Source organism: Lepidothrix coronata, unplaced genomic scaffold, assembly GCF_001604755.1.
Source record: "Lepidothrix coronata isolate B3197 unplaced genomic scaffold, Lepidothrix_coronata-1.0 Scaffold11, whole genome shotgun sequence".
NCBI classification, from domain to species: domain Eukaryota; kingdom Metazoa; phylum Chordata; class Aves; order Passeriformes; family Pipridae; genus Lepidothrix; species Lepidothrix coronata.
In genome coordinates this window covers 4,527,993-4,546,955 of record NW_016690191.1, presented here as the reverse complement: position 1 = coordinate 4,546,955, position 18,963 = coordinate 4,527,993, and the positions used below count along the sequence as shown (strand labels likewise).

General features: G+C 45.3%; 1 protein-coding gene across 2 annotated transcripts in view; it reads left to right on the top strand.

The window, feature by feature from the left end:
* Nucleotides 1-18,963, top strand: part of NTRK3 (neurotrophic receptor tyrosine kinase 3) — a 219,312-nt gene that overhangs the window by 155,241 nt on the left and 45,108 nt on the right. For both annotated transcript variants that reach the window (XM_017805164.1, XM_017805163.1), the window contains exons 13-14: nt 12,702-12,832; nt 16,849-17,021. In XM_017805164.1, the coding sequence (XP_017660653.1) occupies nt 12,702-12,832; nt 16,849-17,021 (304 nt within the window). The remainder of the gene's footprint in view (nt 1-12,701; nt 12,833-16,848; nt 17,022-18,963) is intronic.

The following is an 18,963-nucleotide window of genomic DNA, read 5'->3' as shown; positions in this document are numbered from 1 at the left end:
AGAGAGAGAGAGAACACCACTTGGACATTCCTGCAATACTGTGAGCAGTACTGGGAATGTACCCACACTGGAAGAGACATGGCACAGGGAAACTGCAATTTGTGCCACAGAGACACAGTGCTATCCATTAAGGAAGGAGAAATGAAGCAAGCTGGACAGCACAGAAATTTGTTGTTCATTGATCTCCTTCCAGAAATGAAGAAGTGATTTTTGACAGCCCGGCAATTATTTATTCCTTCATTATTTTTTATTTTTGTCTTCTTTCTCTACAATTCCAGTTTCTAGTCTGGGGACCTCAGATGACTTGATGTGAGCTCTCGTTTGCAGGAGAATTGCAGCTGACTGTGTAAATGCAAGAAGTCTGAGCGAAGTTTTGAACTTTGGGTGTTCATATGCACTCAGATATTGATCTGGGTAGGTTTTCCCACTAGCTGCTTGAAAAATCTCTGCCCTGGGAAAAGGTTAAGGGACTTGATTTAAACTCTGATTGATAAAGAAAAGACATCAAGGTGACCTTTTTAATACAAGCTGAATTTGGGGTCACTTTACAAGCTCAGATTGCAATAAGGAAACAGGATTTGCAGGCAGACTGATGGATTGGATTAGTGGACACCGGCCTCTGATTTTTCCATGTTACCATCCCAGGATCTGATGATGGCCCTCCAATTAAGGTAGTTCAGGAAAGCAACATATATAGTCTTGTTCAAGGTATTTTCTGATGAAATGAGACCTGTCCTAGGCTAGTGAGGAAAAACAGCTAAAGGCATATTGGAGATCTTTCCACCATTATACTCCACTCTATGCTCTTCAGCTTCACCCACATATATTCGTCTACAAATCGCAGTTGCCAGCTTTGGGAGGTTCTTTTTATGCCTCTGCATCCTCACCTAACTGCAAAACAGTATTACCCTTTCCCACCTTTCCCAGCAATCTTGCTGATTTTTCTCCTCTCCACTAGCAGTATGTTCTTGCTGTAAAACTTCAGAATGCACATTTAAATTTAAGCTGTTAAGCCATATATGATACATATATAGAAGTATATATATATAATCTTGGTTTTGTAGCTGAAGTTCCTAGTGGGTTGCCTTCCCCATGTGCCTTGAATACCAACTTAACAATCATCCAGTCCCCACACATAGTTCAGTTAAAGCTGAACATGCACCTTTCCACCATCTGCAATTAATCATGTCTTCTGAAGCTACCAGCCCTGCAGAATGTTTTCTTGAGTCTCACCAGGACCTTTAAGAAGAATTAACTGGCTATTTTTCCTCTGGTGCAGACACTGATGTTTGGCCACAGGAGAAAACTGTAGGATTCTTTTTTTTTTTTCCCTCTTGGACTCAGTGAAGTTTGTGCTGTTTTTTATGAAAATTCACCCAAATCAGGTGGCTCATAATGGCGTGAGACATTGCTGAAAGATGACAGACTGACAAGTGGACAAATATATGTTGTTTTATCATCATATGTTCTCCACATGCTGGGAGTGTCAGAGACAATAAAAAATATGGATTCTCATCACAACAAATGCAGGACATAGCAGGGATATGGTGAAGCAGTGCCATCAGGGAAGGATGCCTGGGGTTCCTTACGTAGCACTGAACTCCCGGTGATGAGGGATTTCCAAAGCCTTACTCAAGGAGACCTTTTTCTGGTTCACCTCTCATTCCTCAAAGAGCTCTGTTCCTGCCAAGGAGAGGAAGGTGCTGTTGACTGGACAATGCCTCAGCCAGTGCCTGTGAAACAAGTCAGATTCCACTGTGGAGCAGCTTTGGAGTCAATGCATGGCTGAGTTGCTGCCTTTCAGGGATCCTCTTCTGTGGGATGGACCCAGGGTACTGGTGGGCTCCTTTCTCTCATTTAGAGCTGCTTATCTTCTTTCTTTTTCAGCAGTGAACCTTTCAGGTCCCCCCCCCCTTTCAGGGGAACCTTTTTCTAAGGTTCCCCTTCTTCTGTTGCTGTGCAGAATCACAGTAACACTAGTACAGCATTCATTGTATCCTACTTGTGACTCAGACATAGGCCAAAGGAGCAGGGGAAGCACACACCTGGAGGGTTAAATGAGGACCAGCTGCTATCCCCATCAGATTAACTAATTCCTTTGTAAGATCCTCCTCCTCTTTATCTCCCTCTGCATAATTTGCTGCCTCTTAACAATAGCCTAAATCACCCAAACCACAGTAATTTTAGAGCCCAGCAGGCAGAGCTGTCTCACATTACTCCTCCTTCAGGGGTTTCCTTTTGCAGGAGAAGTTGGAAAGATGGAAAAAAGGATGTGTAGACAAGTAGGGAGAAAGCCAAGGAAACCTCAGGCAGAAACAAAGACAGAAAAAGGTCCGTTTGGGATGTTAGGAAAATGTGAGTCCGAGGGAACACCTCATCAAGCCGTAGACATAAGCACAATTCCTGTGTCAGTCCTGCAAGAAAGGGAATCACAGGAGGTGGGAAGGAAGAGGAGAGATGGAAATTGGGCAAATTGGAAGGAGACTTTCTAATGAAATCCTAACTTGAGCCTGAGATCTGTCTTTCAACACCTCATGTTTTTACTCCATATGGCCTTACTTTTGGAATTTTCTTGTTCTGTGGGTTTGGCTGCATTAGCCACTCATTTAATGATCACCAAAGGAAGTTGGTGGTGGCAAAATGACTGGGAATGGAGCAAGAAAAGATATTGCTACCCAGAGTTCACAGTTGCCAAAAAAAAAAAAGGCAAAAAAAAAGCACATGATACTGTTTTTTCAAAAATTGTCTTTTCCTTTTGTGATGATGGTGAGGATGGGAGGATGGCAACAATCAGAAGCATTTCCAACCTGCCTGGAGCTCTAGCTGGAAAATGCAGAAGATGAGACCCTCTCACCAAATTTCCTGCCTTGAGGTGGTTCAGAAATTCTGTCACAACAGATTTTTCTTGAAATCTTTATGAACTTCCATATCTGGAGGGAACTGCACTTTGTCTAAAGATACTTCTTCATTTTGCACCCAACTTTGGGGCCAGTTCTTACTCTGTTCAGAGTAAGGGACCACAGTTGTAGTACAGCACGTGAACCTCTTCCAAACCATACCTCTTTCTTTAATGCCACCCTTCTAATAGTCACGTAGTTTCCAGAACATATTCAATATATCTGGAATTTTTTAGCATTTGTAGTGGGGGCTAGATCCTTCGAACAGTGGATCAGGAAAGAGACTGAACAGCATTGAAATAGTAGTATCAAAACCCCCTGAGAATCCTCAAAATTACAAGGAAAAGCTTAATGCTGTGACCTGAAGCCTGTGCTGCAATACCTACCTGGCTATGTCAGCAACTGCAGCATGGCACTGAAGTTGATGGCTGAGGTGGGGATGACACCAGCAGGATCTGGCTGGTGAGAATAAAAAGGGTGATGATTGACCATGGGTTGTCTGCTGGTCAGAGATACACCCTGCTGTGGGGGTCAGTACTGGCTGGGCTGAGCTCTCCTGGGTGCCAGCAGTGGTGGTGCACAACGCACTTTTGTGTCTGCCTGTCACTCTGGAGCAGGAATGACATCTGATCAAGGCTGTTGCAAAGATGAGGGAGCGTTTCAGTGCTGCTCCCAAATTAAGGAGTGTGAGGAAGACCTGGTGCAGTGATGAGGGTTGGGAGAAAGGTTCAAGTGGCATGAGGCAGTTAACCCAGCCCTGTGTGACATCCTTCTTCTGGGACATGGGGGTGCCATAGCCTAGAGGACCACAAAGGCAAAAGTTCAGGCTGAGTTTACTGAGAGCAAATTCCTTCCTACAAAGGACCCAACATCTCATTTCTGGCCTTGCAACAGCTCAGCACAATTCACATGCAGCCATGGAGGGGCTGCTTCCTGCACCAGGAACTGGAGTCTGTTCCCATCTCTGCGGTGAAGCTTTGACTGGGGAAATGAACGCTGCCTGAAGGCAGGTGCTGCCGGGCTCCTGGCCTCACTGGAGCAGGCAGAGCCATGGCAGTGAGCTCGCAGGCTGGGGGAGCCGACAGCCATGAGCCCCTGGGACCTCGGGGTAGAAGGTAAGCCTCTGCATTCCTGCTGGGAGACATTCTCAGTGCTGGGAGGCTGCTGCTGAGACCTGGTCACTTCCAGCTTTCTTGTGATTATCCATCTCAGCAATAGGATGCTGTTAAGTGTCTGATTACTGTGTTGTTAAAGCCTTAAGCCTGAAATCTGACTATCACGTGGTCCCTCGAGGGGCAGCCGATCCTCCTCCATCCCTCCACCAGTAATCCTTCCTTTCCCTTGGAAAAATAATAAAAAAGAAAGACAAGTGGTATCTGTCTGCAGCAGGACTTTCCAATCAAGTGAAAACTAGCTGGAAAATCAAATCAACCCGTAAGTTCCTGCAAAACAGAACTCTATATCTTTAAAATCTCCTCTTTTGAAGGGATGAGCTGAATGGCAATAGCTGCTGATGTAAAACAAACCATTATTCCTTGTATCTCCTCTCCAAGCCCCCCTCCCTGCAGATGCATGAGTCTGAGGGAGGCAGATGCTCTCTGAAGACTATTTTCCTCCGTTAAATAAATTCACTTTCAAATAATGTGTAATTAAATGTGTGGTATTGAATTAATGTTTTATTCTGAGTGCTTTGGCAGCAGGGGACCTAGGGGCCTGGCTGGTGGAAAGAAAACATGCTCACCAGAAAGACTCCCTTCTCCTCTCTCTTTCCCTTTTCCTCCCACCCTGCCAAGAATCCCAATCCCTATTTCCAAGAGCTGCTGGAGTGTATCAGTGAGTCAGTGAGGAGGATGCTTTGTGTGATACATTACCATGAGGCTCTTGGGCATTTCACCCAGTGGAAAGACCTCTGCAGCCCACTCTGTCCCTCCTCTATGTGTCTTCTGATGGTCTTCCTCTTCAGAAGAGCCCAGCTGTGTGTTAACCCTTGTATACAAAAAGCAGAGCCCAAGTGTCCCCTTGGGATGTGAAATTGGCGCTGGATGCCTAAGGAGACAGACTGCTGAAGCTGGAGAGGCAGTTTATCTTTCCAGCCTAGTACCAGCCAGAAATTATTTGAGAAGGTGAAGAAGATGTTGGTAATCACTGGATGTTTTTTAGCTCTTTTGTCTGGAATGTTAATAAGGTTTTGGTCCCGTCAGCAGTGTTTTGTGTTCCTGTGGGAGCCAGCTGAGGAGGAGTCGGTGCATACAGAGACATTGGCAAGCATGGGGTGAACCTTTGCTTTTTCCAGGGATCTCTGTGAAATGGCTTTTGGTTCTGTAGGACTATGCAGTGGTTGTGCATCCCAGTTGAGACTGCTCAGAACCTAGTAGCCATGGGACACTTTGCATTGCTCTCTTCATAAAATAGTTACTAAGTGGTTTGTACTCAGATTTATGTGACTGAAATGGATGAGAAGGGTTTGAAGTTGTGTTTTGTTTTTATAGGAGTGTCAGGTTGTTTAAGCTGGGACAGACTTTTCTGCTTAGTGTCTGTGGAGTGGTGCCAAGTGCATTCTAACTGTATTTTTTTCTAGATTTTTTCATTAAGAAAATGAGACTTTGGTTTGGTTTGGGTTTAAACTTTGCAGGTATGTCACTCCAGGTAATGTCACTCCAGGTAATGTCATCCACTTCGGAGTGGTTTTCAGTGTGATGTAGTGAGGGACTCTGGCAGGTTTTGGACTTGCATCTGGTGAGTTGTTGGTTTAAGGTGTGATTGTGCTTTGCCTTTCTCTCAGCTCCTTTACACGCACACACACACTCCCTTTCCACTTGCCTTCAGCTCTGAGAGCACTGTACATGTGGACTGTTGGTGGTCGCTGTGTGGCTGCATTTGGAGCTGGTGCAGCAGCTCAGGTTACGGCAGCTCAGCAGGTGCTAATCCAGTCACTCCATGCTGCAAATCACATCCCTCTGTGGAGGTTGAGGGCTGTTCTGCAGAAAGACAGCTCTTCCTTGAATCAGTTCTGGCTAGAGTTAGCTGAAAGGCAGCCCTTTGGGTAAGGGCTCTCTCTCCATCTGCTATTGCAACAGCAAAAGCCAGAGGAGCTGATGATGTCCTGATTGCCAGAGGTAGGCTTGAAAGTGGTGGATGTAAGGTATTTAGAAAGCATCAGAGATCTGCAGGCAGAGGTTGGTCTGTTTTTCTGAGCCTGATTACACTGACAGCTCCTGGTTTAGACTGGCATTCCTGGATAATTTTTTTAACCTAGATTGCCCAGCTAAATGCGTCAAGGCTTGTTATTTTTTACCGAGGTTCATTTAGCAGCATGTAGTGCATTAGCTCTGGGTCTGCTGGGTCAGCTGGGCAATAATGCCTCCTTCCCACCTGGGATCTGCACTCTTGCCTTGCACTGATCATAAGGAATGAAGGTGATGGTAAGAAAATGAAAAGAACTGCAGAAACATAAAATAGTTATCTTTTAAGGTCTTTATGGAGTGTGATCCTTGACTGAGCCAAAAACTGTAGTTGCTCCACCAGGTTCCCAAAGATTCAGATATGCTTTGCATAAACCTCTATGATTTGTGTCAGAACTGCTTGGTACTTATAATCAACAACTCTTTTGAATCCAAGTCCTTGAAGGGTGTCTTACAGAGGAACTTGGCAAAGAACCAGTGTCTGGGCACAGCGCCGAGTTGCTGGAGCGTGTACCCAGGCCCTTTCCCAGAGGTGGCTCATGTCAGAGCTGGGAGAGAAGCCACCACAAGTGGAGGGCTACCTACTCAGAGTCCATGCAGAGATGAGAACCTGTTTATGTCTCCATTTTTTAAAATGATGTGGGACTGATTCTCCCTTTGTTTACACATACTTCACAGCAGCCATTGATTGAAATCAATATCCTTCATTGACTTTGATGGATTTGCGCCAGGCCAGGAGGGAGACTCCACCTCTGTGCAGCCTGCCTATGCATTACCTTCTCTCACTGTTAGACAAGTCTGTGAGAGAATGACTTACCAGCCCTCCAGTGGCAAGGCTCTTTGATCTGGTCCTACCTGATGTGCACGCTTTGCTCTGATCAGGTACATCGGATAACTCATCAACACGTTTCGTTGACATCCAGGCTGCAATTGACTGCCTGACATGAAAGGCACTCTGCTTGGTACTTACATGTCTTAATAAGAAGATTTCCGGTATAAATTGTAAACTTTGATTATTTGGTTTTAATTGTCATGGAGCAGCAAAGCTATGCAGCTCTTTATTCATAGGAGTTATTTCAGCAGTACCAAGAAAGAAATGAATGAATCATATTGACTAAGTGAGAACTTTGCTACCTTTTTGGGGACAACTTAGGTATAAAGAAAAGAGACAATTCTATGGCATAAATTAGTTGTTACAGCAAATGACTCAGCCACCACTAAAAAGTCATTGTTGTTATCATTTATAAAGTGCTGTTGATGCAAATGAGGTTTTAGAAGCTTATGAAAATCAAGGCCATATCTACAAAGAGCCCAGGATCAGACTCAAATCAGGATACCCTAGAAACAGATCTAAAATAAGTCAGTTTTAAAACAGGGCTTGAACAACAAGAGGGGAAAAAATAGAGAAGAAGAAAAAGAGAGAAAAAAATGCCATGATTTGAAAAAGCTGAGGGAGGGAGGAGCTGGTGATGAAGAGGTGCAGGAAAGGACCTACCTTTAGGGAAAACAGGGCCACATGTGAGAAGGAAAGAAAAAAATTATAGAAAATTGATATTGGTCTTTTCTTGGCTAGAATAGAAATATTCTGGTAAAGAGAGTGGCAAAAGTGAATGGAGGAATTTCTGTAACTTTTTTCTGTTCAGCCAGCAAGCCACATGTTGTTTGTGAATTAATAGTCCAAGATCAAGAAACTCACTAAAAACACAACAATGAGACAGACTGCTTGCTGATTGGGAGTTTGAAAGAAGGAGATGTGAGGAAGTAATTGAAATTAATTAATCTAACAATTGAAATTGACCTGGTGTAAATGATCCAGCATTAGTAGTTTTGCATTTCACTGTAACTTAAGTACTGGCACTGCTCATGGTTTACTCTGCTTGGAGTTTGATTTGTCCATTTACCTCCCACTGTAGTCATCTGTGTCCAAACACAATTGTGCATCCAGGTTTCAACTGTATTATCAAACCATGGTTTTAAGTATTCTGGCTGTGATGGGAATCTGAAATGGAGAATTTGCAGTGTCACTGAACCCATCTCTTCTTTATATGATGCCCAAGACTGATTTAGAAATGAGACAGTAATTGGAAAATTAGATTCATGAAATGTACCAATGAAACGTCCCAATATCCGCTCATGTGATTGAAATCTGGTGGTTATTCAAAACAAGTTGTTTTCATTACACACAGTCTGTTACCAGCTCCATATGCTCTACCTGGGATTTGGAGGTTGGGTCAGGGTCTTTGTGCCTTGACCTTACCATAAGCTAGAGAGACTCTGCAATATGAGCATAAAAGATGGGAGAAGAGTCATTGAATCAGTGATACAAGTGGAAAAGTCCTTGTTTTTCCAGACTCAATCACAAGGGCCAGTGCAGAAGTGACCCATCAGAAAGTGGTAGATTGATGTGTAAGAAAAGCAGAATTAACCTTGTTCCCTCCTCTTCTTCCGCTGTATCTCATGGATGTGCTGGGTTTGCAAGTTTAGCAAACTAGAATGTGTTTGTGTCAAGGAGATGAACAGACATGACTGAGGACACATGGGTGCAATGATGGGGAGGAAGAAGTTTCTGGTTTTAGACAGCCACTTTTCTGATTAAATTCACTTTAAGCAGAGATCAAGTCAGTTGTCCTGCAAAAAGGTTCAGAGGTGGTTAGGTAAGATCCCTTTGCAGATCTGCAGCTGCCACCCTTCTGCCTCGGCTCTTCCAGTGAAAGGGAAAGCTTTCTGCTTTGGAGGCTATTTGTAAAGGTGGGTGCAGTGTCCCAGACTTGTTCTTGTTAACTTCCCCTCCTGCTGCTGTCACTGAACTGAAGTCACAGGCCATTTCCAACCAGCTGCAGGTTGGGTGCTTTCTGGTGTGGTTAGTGGGCTATTCACAACAAGAGTTTGAAACACTTCCTCCATGTGTTAAATCTTGATGGACAAGAAGGAAGGTGGAAAATCTACCCAACTTTCCGCCTGTGTCATGCAGCAACATAGTAATCCCAAAACAAGGACTAAAAGATGTTTCATTTTAAACTGGAATTATTTTGGTGTTGTGTGCTCGCATCCTTCCTGCAGATACAGCACGGCTTTGAATGAGTTCCCATCATGCTGTCAAGTCTGCTTATTTTCCTGTCAGATCTTCCTGTGGCTCCTGCAAAGGTTCTTTTTTTGAATTGTCTTGTTGGCTTGTTTTTATAAGTTAATGGTACAAGGGGAGAAAAAAAACCAAAGGAGTCGTACTTAGGGGAAGGCAGTTTGCATACACCTTGTCTACAGGGCTGACTGCAACACAGCCGAGACAGATTAGCACACCACTGCCTGCCTAAAACAAATAAACACCAGCTGTTTATCAGACAGGGCTCAGCTTTCTCCAGGAGGAGGTAAACAGATTTATGCAGATGAACCTCTGAGGTGCCCTTGCAGCAGAGCATCCTTCATGGCTACTCTGCCTTCCTTGTGAGTTACAGCCAGGACAGACGAGCACAGAGGTGCAGGGTTAGCACAATAACACAGCCATCTGCACTGTGCCGGGGTGGTTTGTCACTGCTTTATGGCCAAAGCCCATCTTTAATAGTAATTTAGAATTAATCATAGTGCTGATCTCTCTGTGAATGGAAGAATTTGGTGTAAAATTCACTATTTTAGTCCTATAGCATGTGAAAAAGCAATTTATTATAACTCACTTATTATTCCATTTGTGTCTAAAATGCTGTGAAGCAAAATTTATGGCCAATTGAGGTTGAGAGAAATTGTGATCAGCAAAAGTACTTTTCTGATTCTACATTAAGATTGTCCAGTTGCTGTCAAACTACTTAACTTCATGACCCTTTTATTTTTATAACCACCCAAGTTTATTTTAAATCCAGCAGTGCTACATGCATCCACCACTGCAAAAGTATTGCTCCTCTCTCAGTTCAACTCTGCCTGCTGCAATAGCACCTTTAATTCTTCATATAAATTTTCCCTGAAGCTTCTCAGGTGACTTTAACAACTTGCTGCAAAATCTGGTCTTGAACACAGATGGGATGTTATTTTAATAATGTAGACATAATTACACAGTTTGGATGCCAGCTCTCAGAAATGTCTGATCATTTATTAAGATGTTGTTGGGAGGAAAAATTGGAAGCTGAACATTTTGGGCAAGACTCTGGAGAGTTCAGAAAGAGAAGTTTGCTTCAGTTCTCATGGTGTCACTCACAAGAAGTATAAACATTCTCAAATAGTATTGCTGGTTATTCTGAGACAGTTTCCTTTTTAACTTTATCTCACACCAAATGGGGTAATCGGATTGCAATTGCTACATTTCTGAGTTTTTTAAAGTGTCCTTGGGCTCCTCTTAGTACCAGATCATTCCCCTGCAGCTTTCTTGACTGCTGCTATTCAGGAGACCAACAATGCAAATATGTGGTTTGTCAATACAGTAAGTCCAAGGTACTGTAGTGATGAGTGTTATAGAAATGCTTGCCAAGAGAAAGAGGAAAAAATCCTTTCTCTCTACTCTATAAAGTAAATTGGTACCATTTGAGCTTTTCTTAGATTAGGACTTTCCTCACCCAAGTGCATCACTTAACATTTCAACACATAATTTCTCAGATTTCTCAAGGTACTCCTTAAACACTCAGCTAAACCAGGTGGAGAAGGCAAAGTCCACATGTGATTTGTTCTCCCTGGCTGTCACTGCAGGTTTAATACCAGAGTAATTTTAGATGTGCCTACCACCCTGTGCCTTAATGTTACAAATGTTATTAATATCGGTAAGTAACACTTTTCAGTCTGCGGAACAATTAACAAAAAGGTCAATGAGAATTCCCCAGAGAGGCATCTTTCATTACAAGGCCCATTGCTTATGCAATCTCACGGCATCCATCTTCCCAAACAAGCCAAAGGCCCAGAAATGGCAGCTCCTTAAACCTGCCTCTGAGCTCCTAATTAAAAAGCTTAATTGTACAAAATCCATTAGGATGCTTGTCTTCTAATCCCTTGGAGTTTTGATGCATTGTGTTACCTATGTTGTTGTGGGGCACATGCCCCCCTGGGTCGATACAGGTACCTGTTTGGACACCTGGGTGGCAGGAGCTGGTGGCAGATTGTGATCTCTGTTAGTGACATGTCCCTGCAGCCAGTTTGAAACCTGGAGTTAGTCACCTCCACTTCCTGGATCTGCAGTGTCCCATGGAAAATGCACCTGAGCCAAGGGGTGTGTACCTGTGCCAGATGGAAGAGATGGAAAAGACTCAAAAGTGGTCCAGTTTGTGTGAGCAAACATATTCAGGGTTATGGACGCTTCAGGGTAGGAGTGGAAAGAGGGCACTGACCCACTTAATGCCTCTGCTTGGGGAGACCTGTCATGCATCAGCTTTTGCTCGCCAGGCAATGGAGAAAAGTGTACAGCTCTCCACTGCCCTGCCATGACCTTCAGGCTGAAGCTGGGGGTGGTCTGTGGTGCCGGAGTTCTCAAGGGAGGCAGTAAGCCTCACTGAAGGACAGTTTAGAGAGATGAAGTTTTGAGTACTGTTCCTCCAGAAAATGCTATGGTGGCTGTGCATCTGTAGCTGCTTCTACAGCTTATTATGGGCATTAGAAAGCCTCTTTGTATTGCTGAGGAGCTGCAGGGGTGCTGTGATATCAGAAAAGTGCTTGGAGGTTTGGTAGCAAGTAGCTGTGCCCTAGTATTGTTCCCAGAAGAGGATATGGAAACCCACAACTTCTCCCAGCAACCAGTGGCATTTAATCATGCCAAAACATTAGTGGATATCCCACAGTCACTTACCCACCCTTGTACATGCCTGATCCCTGGGTAGACTCAGCCCTTAGGAATGACCTGTTAGCCGAGCAGACCAATTTTCTTTGGCCTCTGTACCTTTGGTAAATTAATAGCTACTGCTCTTCTGATTCTTCCTGAAACCTGGGTTGCTATTCTCTGTCAGTCCTTGCCATCCTAAATGTCAGTGGAAAGGATCATTGAAACTAATGGATTCAGTTTGTCTGTTGTGCCAGTGACTGTATCCTGGGATGACCTTTCTGAGGTAACAGTCGAGTAAAGGCTGCAGGGTCAGGGTCCTGCTGCAGGACAGTACTCGGTGCTTCCAGCTGGCTCCTGCTGATGCCCTAACATGCATGGGGGTCAGTGGTCCTCCTCCTCTTGGGAATGATTTGACTTGCCAAGGTTGAACCCCAAAAATCTGCTGCGTTTGAATTTAAACTAATCCCATTTGAAATGCAAAACTCAACAGGATCTTCTAATCTTGCCTGGCCTGGCATCAGAAGTATGTGACCTTTGCTACGCCTCACAGGAGAAGGATTATTTCCAGGATCATTCCAAAGAGATTCAGGTCTTTATAGCAGAACTTGCCCCAAAGGTTCCTCTCCCTGTGGAGAAGCTTGCCACGAGCTTGTCATGAGAACATGATAAACTTCAAGTACTTTCCTCGCAGATGTTTTTCGTGAGACTAGCTCCATCCCAGAGATGGCTGCGTTCTGTGGGTGGGTAAAAAGATCCCTGTAGATGTTTTTGCAAAGCAATTTCAGATCCCTTGCAGCTTGCAAGAAAATTGAATTAGTTGTTTTCCATTCCCTGAATTAACCCTGATTCATTCTTCCCTCAACCCTCTCCCTCTTCCTCCCCTCCCTCCAACAGATGTCCAGCATATTAAGAGGAGAGACATCGTTTTGAAGAGGGAGCTGGGAGAAGGTGCCTTTGGGAAGGTGTTCTTGGCCGAGTGTTACAACCTCAGCCCCACCAACGACAAAATGCTGGTGGCAGTGAAGGTAAATCCCAAGGGTGAATGGCAGGGGCTGGCTGGCAAAGCGAGACTGGATGAGCCTGCATGGGAAAGGGAAGCAGGGGAGGGCTGGGGGCCATGGGTGGAGATTTATTTGATGCTGGAGATTGTGGTAAATCCACTTAGTCACACAAAGTTTCAGTGTTTTGCTTCAAGGTTGTCTGTTTTCACCAATGCCAAAACCTCCCTTCCTGCTGGCGCAGCCAGGAGACAGACAGGGAGGAGAAGCTGGTCTGGAAGCCGTGAACTCCCGTGCAGCTGAAGCAGCCCAGTGTGGATCCACCTCCCTCTGTGAGACACTGGGGCCCTGCTCCTTCTGGATTTTATCTTTTTGTGTAACATGCAGAAGCTGAAACAAAAAAAGGACTCAGCAAAAATAAGTACTTAAAAGCTAAGCACGATGAACCAATTTTCTGGGATCAATTTGCCGCAAGATGGGCGAAGCAGCTCGGCTCAGCTCCACTCAGCTCCTGCTTGCCTAGCCACAGGTCGCCCCTGTTTTGCTTATTTTGAGCCAACACAGGTTCAGCTTGGCTTGTGCTGTGCTGCTTGCATCCTTGTGATAGTCCCTGTGTGAGCTGTGTCCCATCAGCGTGGCTCTGGGCAGGGGAGACCACTCAGTGCAGAACTGCGCTCTCCTCTCAAGTGGCACCAGTTAGCAGACACATACAGTCTAATCCCTTGGATTTAACCAATGCCTCCTAACTCCTTGGAACAAGTTCTGCATTAGAACCGATGTTCTACAGGGTGGAAGGTTCCAGCACTCTCTCCAGCCTGCTGGAGGCAACCAGTTACTTGAGAGTTGTTCTAATCATTGGCAGCTCAAGCCTTTTTTTATTTGTAAGCTCATGTGTCCCCTTTTGCTCCAGCAGTGAAGTGCAAGACTGAACCTTTCACCTCTGAGACTGGTTAAAGCTGAGGCAGCGAAGACACCCATATGATTAATTGCTTGTTTACAGGGCTGGTACCTGCCTATCAGTGTCAGCCATCCCTTAGCAAGCCTGGCTCTTGAGTCTCTTCTGAGTTTCATTTGCATGTAGGCAGAAACAGCATCTGAACTTGTTTCTGTTAATTGCTACTATGAGCTTACATCTCCAAAATGCCTTTCATCCTGCAAGATCATACAGTTCCAGCTGTATGGAGCAGGGCCTTGGAATCTGGCTTCTTGCCAGCTCTGGGAGTGGCAGGGAAAAAAAAATCCCTCTAATTTGGGCCACATTATAAGTCTGAGGTAAAATAAAAAAAAAAAAAAAAAAAAGGTTTTACATATTAAGTTGAGATTTGGCTGCATTTCCTGAAGATCCCATGCTCCTGATAGAGGCTGAGAACTACCTCCCCAGTCACTGCAGCTCAGGGCAGCAGCAGGATATGCTGGTTAAGGGCAGCTGAGTCCACAGCCCAGAGCCTGCTTCTGCCCTGCTCTCAGGGACTCTCTTCCAGGGCCAAATAAAGTGGCTGTGTTACTCACTCAGTTAAATGGACTCAGATTTTCAGCAAATCTAGAGGTCGCAGCCCCGCAGATAAGCTGAGTTTTGATGTGATGACATGGACAAACTCCCTGTTTTATTCAGCTTGACTCTAAAAGCATGCTAAGAAATGCACAAAAACTATATCCAGCAAAGAGTGTTGAGGTGACAAAGTCAAGTACTAGAAATGCTGGAGGGGCTGTATTCAGGGCATGTCCTTCAAACACGTATTTTTCATTTCTCTGTGAGCTGCTCCGTTGTGGTGATCACTCCTGTGCAGAGAACTCCCTAGATGTGAGAGTGCCTGTTTTCACAGCTTCCCAGCAAGTTGCTGGGGTTGTATCATCACCGTTTTGCAAGGGATGAAGGGCAGATGGAGAAGCAGGAAAACTGAGCTGAAGGGATCCACTTAGATGGAAAATGGAGTTACTGACCTCCCTTTCCAGCCCCTGGACAGCAGGTACCAGACTCAGAGTGAGCCCTGCTGCAGCAATAAACATACAGTGCTTGTGGAGACCTGGCCATGATGTCACATAAGAGGGGATTTTCCAGGAAATATTGAAACAACTGTCACTTCGTGACAACAGATGCAACCTTGCAGATGCTCAGGGACTTGCCAGAAATTATGGAAGAATCGTGGATGGAGGCACAAAAAAATCCACCCCAAATCTTCCCAAGAGAGTCATTCCAGTGATTTCACTGAGACATCCCTTTTCTTCCTCTGGTTCTGGTCTTCTTTTCCTGTTCCATCCCTGTTTTCCTCATTTCTAAATGTTCGACTGGGTAACTTTGGTAATGTGGGGGGTTTAATAACTTTTTTTTGATGTGTCATATTTACAAACTTACAGTCCTAACACCTTCTAGAAATGATTGTGTGTGAAGGGGAGGAAACCTAAGCTCACTGCAGCTTGAAATACTATGTGCAACCACAGGTAAAAGGGGGGAAGTGACTATTTCCCTGCAGAAGAATAGGGTAGCATCAACATTATGAAGATATTAAATGACTAAAAGTAATTGGGTGCCTGAGATAAGGATGGATGCTTTGCCATCTGCACCATGTAACTAACATTCATCTAAATATCTCTAGTCAAGCTATCCCAAAGGACAAAGAATTAAAATAGATTTACGCCATGTGTCTAGTAGTTTGGGGGCAGGAGAAGAAGATGAGGTAGTGTCCTAAGGCTTGGGGAAAAACCTTCCAGCAGATCTGCTCCAAGGGGAAAAGTACCTGCTCACTATATCCAGCAGTACCATGGGCCAGCCAAGGTGCAGTAACACTGTGCTGGGTCCTGTCCTCCAAGCACAGTTTTCTGATGCTTAACATCTCTTTTTAAGCATAAGTTGCAGCCTGCACCTGCTCATGCTGCTTCTCCTGTCTGTATGGGGAGATTGAAGGCACGGGGAAAAGGGAGAAGGTATATTTGTGTGTAGGTAAGGGGAGAGCTACCTCGTGTCCCTCACCACTGAGAGGGAACTGGTGCTCATCAGAGTGACTCAGGACAACTAGAACAAGTTTCCTTGAGTCTTTTACAGCTCCTGTTAGGCTGCACACTTAAAACCAGTATTGGTTTTAAACAGTCCTGGCATGTGGAGGATGGGGAGGATGTAACTGAGACACAGCAACTCAAAACCAGATTTGCCTCTTCATTTCCTTAAATGTTTGCAAAGACCGTGCTGATTCTCATGGCCATTCCATCTTGTCAAATGGTCTGGACTTCAACTTTTTTATCAAGTTCCCTCCCTTGGTACCCTGACATAACAACAAGCTGCTTTCAAGCTAACTCACCAATGCAACTGCACAATAATGCATGGACAAGCCAGACTGCAACCCTGGGAATTCCTCCCTGATTACCGGCTGCACCTGCAGCGACATCTTCATGGCAACTCTGCAATGTCAGGCTGGTCCTCACCACCTGGAGCCTGCAAGCTGCCCTGCAATGGCAAAGTGGCATGCTCAAATTGTGGAAGATGAGATATTCTCAATAAGGATACCAATTTCAGCATCAGTCTTCTGGGGAGCTGCTATAAACAGCAGAGAATAAAAACATGATTTTAAAAATTATGAGAAAAAACTTGACCATGTCCTTCTTCGGAGGCAGTTTGAAAAATCCACACAATAACTGCACAGCTAGGCAAATCCATCTTCTGAATAAAGGCAGTGCAGTCAGCTATTTCAAAATAAAAGACAGATAGCAAGGACTGACTGGCTCAGAAATTTAATAATAATGAGATATGAAGCCATTCACCCCTAGGTCACCAGTACAAATTCTGCCCAAGCTGGGAATAATTGGAAGCTATTACCCTCTGAGGCATGTTTGCTGCTGCCTAAGAAATGAGCTGGGGAACCCACTGGGCCAGTAACTACATGAACAAAACATTTAGGTGGTGCCACCAGCCCTCCCAGAGCAATGGGGCCGGTGGCAGCGGTTCCGCTCCCCTCCCTTCCTCACCAGCTCCTCTGTGATGCTGTGACCCATTTGTTCTGCTTTTCCCTCGCCCGAGCCCACCCTGTGTGTGTCTGTGTCCCTCATTTCAGGCACTGAAAGACCCCACGTTGGCAGCCCGCAAGGATTTCCAGCGGGAGGCAGAGCTGCTCACCAACCTGCAGCACGAGCACATCGTCAAGTTCTACGGCGTGTGTGGGGACGGAGACCCTCTCATCATGGTCTTTGAGTACATGAAGCACGGCGACCTGAACAAGTTCCTGAGGTAAGTGTGAAGGAGGGCATGGGAACTGCTGCACAGCCACCCCAGGGGGAGTTCTGGCTCAGTGGTGCACCAGTGACATAATTCAGTGAGCTGAGGAAGGAGAGATGGTTGTTCCAAGGACAGCTTGTAGGAGATGATGGTCCTCACCAGATCTGGTGCTCTATTAGCCCTGTCCCGACATTTCCTCTTGGGTAATCTCAATAGTGGTCTCTGTGAGCTGTGGAAATCAGGGGTTTCTTCTCCCACCTCACCAAGTTTGAAGCTGCAGGAGGTGTGTCTGCAATCTTCTGCCCTTTGGGGGTGGAAGGACATGATACCACAGCTGTCAGCAGCTCCACGTCCTGTACACCCAGCAAAGCCATGTCCTGCTGAACTAGGAAGGCCACTTGCCATCACTCCCTCAGTCACCCAGCTCCTGCTTCAACAGCACAAGAACCAAAATATTCCTTTCAGAAACTTGCTGGAGTCCTTGATCTGATTGGTATCCTGAGCATTTACATGTCTCTAGTTCTCATTCCTGTATTCATAAAAGACCTGAGAAACGTTGGAGGAGCCTCAGGCAGTGACTGTGGAGTCCATCCCTGATCCCTGGTCCCCATGCCTCATCAGACAGAGATCCCTTAACCTGTAGCACCACAGAAGAACCTGTGGTGTAGCACCTGTAGCACTACTCAAGAAACCTGTCAAGACCTGAAAAAGTGCCGTAATTTCCTTCCCTGTCTCTAGAGAGATGTAACTTGCTGGAGCCTTTCCTGCCCCCCATCATTCAACCATTTCATCAGCCTGAGGCAGATCATTTGTGTGCCCTGCATCCACCGGCAGCAAGGGGCAGGGAGCAGCTGTGGGAGGATGTTTATGGTGCTCTTCTCCCACGAAACAGAAATTCCGCTCTGAAACCTGCATGCAAGTGGAGTGGTACTTACCTCTTGAAATAATTAGTAGTTTTATTTCCCAATATTTAGAAAATTGGACCCTTGATATTTTCCTGTTTTGACTGCAAAGTGTGAATATGATTGCAGGAGGAACAAGAAGCTTGTGCGCTGCAGGTCTGGGTCTGGGGTTGGGATACACTCAGTGAGTATTTTTCTGCCATTACAGTCAGTTTCTGACCAGGAGACACAGGTTTTCCCCTGAGGTTTTCACTTCCAAGCAATCACCTACACCAGAAGAGATATGAAGAAGGATCCTAGAGGTTTCTTCTTTTGTCTGTCAGGTAGCGAGTGATAACCTGTCTGCAGCTCCACTGGGGCATTCGCTTGGCAGTGGATGAGCTGAGAACATTCCTGCATTGGTTTTCCTCCTCATTTTCCTCATCTGTGGGTAGAACAAATATGATTTTATAGCTCAGTCCCTGTCTCAGGCTCTGGATAGATAGATGACATCCTTGGCAAGGTAGGACAAGTGAAGGCTGCTGCTACATTGGCTTTACAGAGCTCCTCAGACCCATGTTCAAGGGAGAGCAGCCTTGATTACCCTGGGACCCTCTCTTGTGGTACCTGCAAGGGCTCAACAACCTTCCAGCAGCAGCAGATTGAACTCTACCTACTGGCATGAAACCATGAGTTGAACTGAAAGGTTATTTTAGCACAGATTGGTGATGCAGTGTTAAGGGCAGTGCCTCAGCCTTGTGACTGGAGGAAGGCAGTCTGAAAAAGAGCATGAGACATGGTGTTCTTAAAGTGCCTCACAAAGAAGAGTGGAAAATTGACCCATCATTTTTCCTGGCAGAACCAACAGCCTTAATTCACTTAGAGGAGGGAGATACCACAGCTGAGGCACAACCTCTCACTGCTTTAGCTGATCTTCCAAACAGTGTAGTCCAAAACAGGCTCTCCCACTGTCTCAGAAAGATGTCTTGTGCCCACTGCCAAAGCCTCATGGAATTGCTTCACACAATAGTGTGTCCCTAAGGCTGATATCATGCTGGAACCATGGACATCCT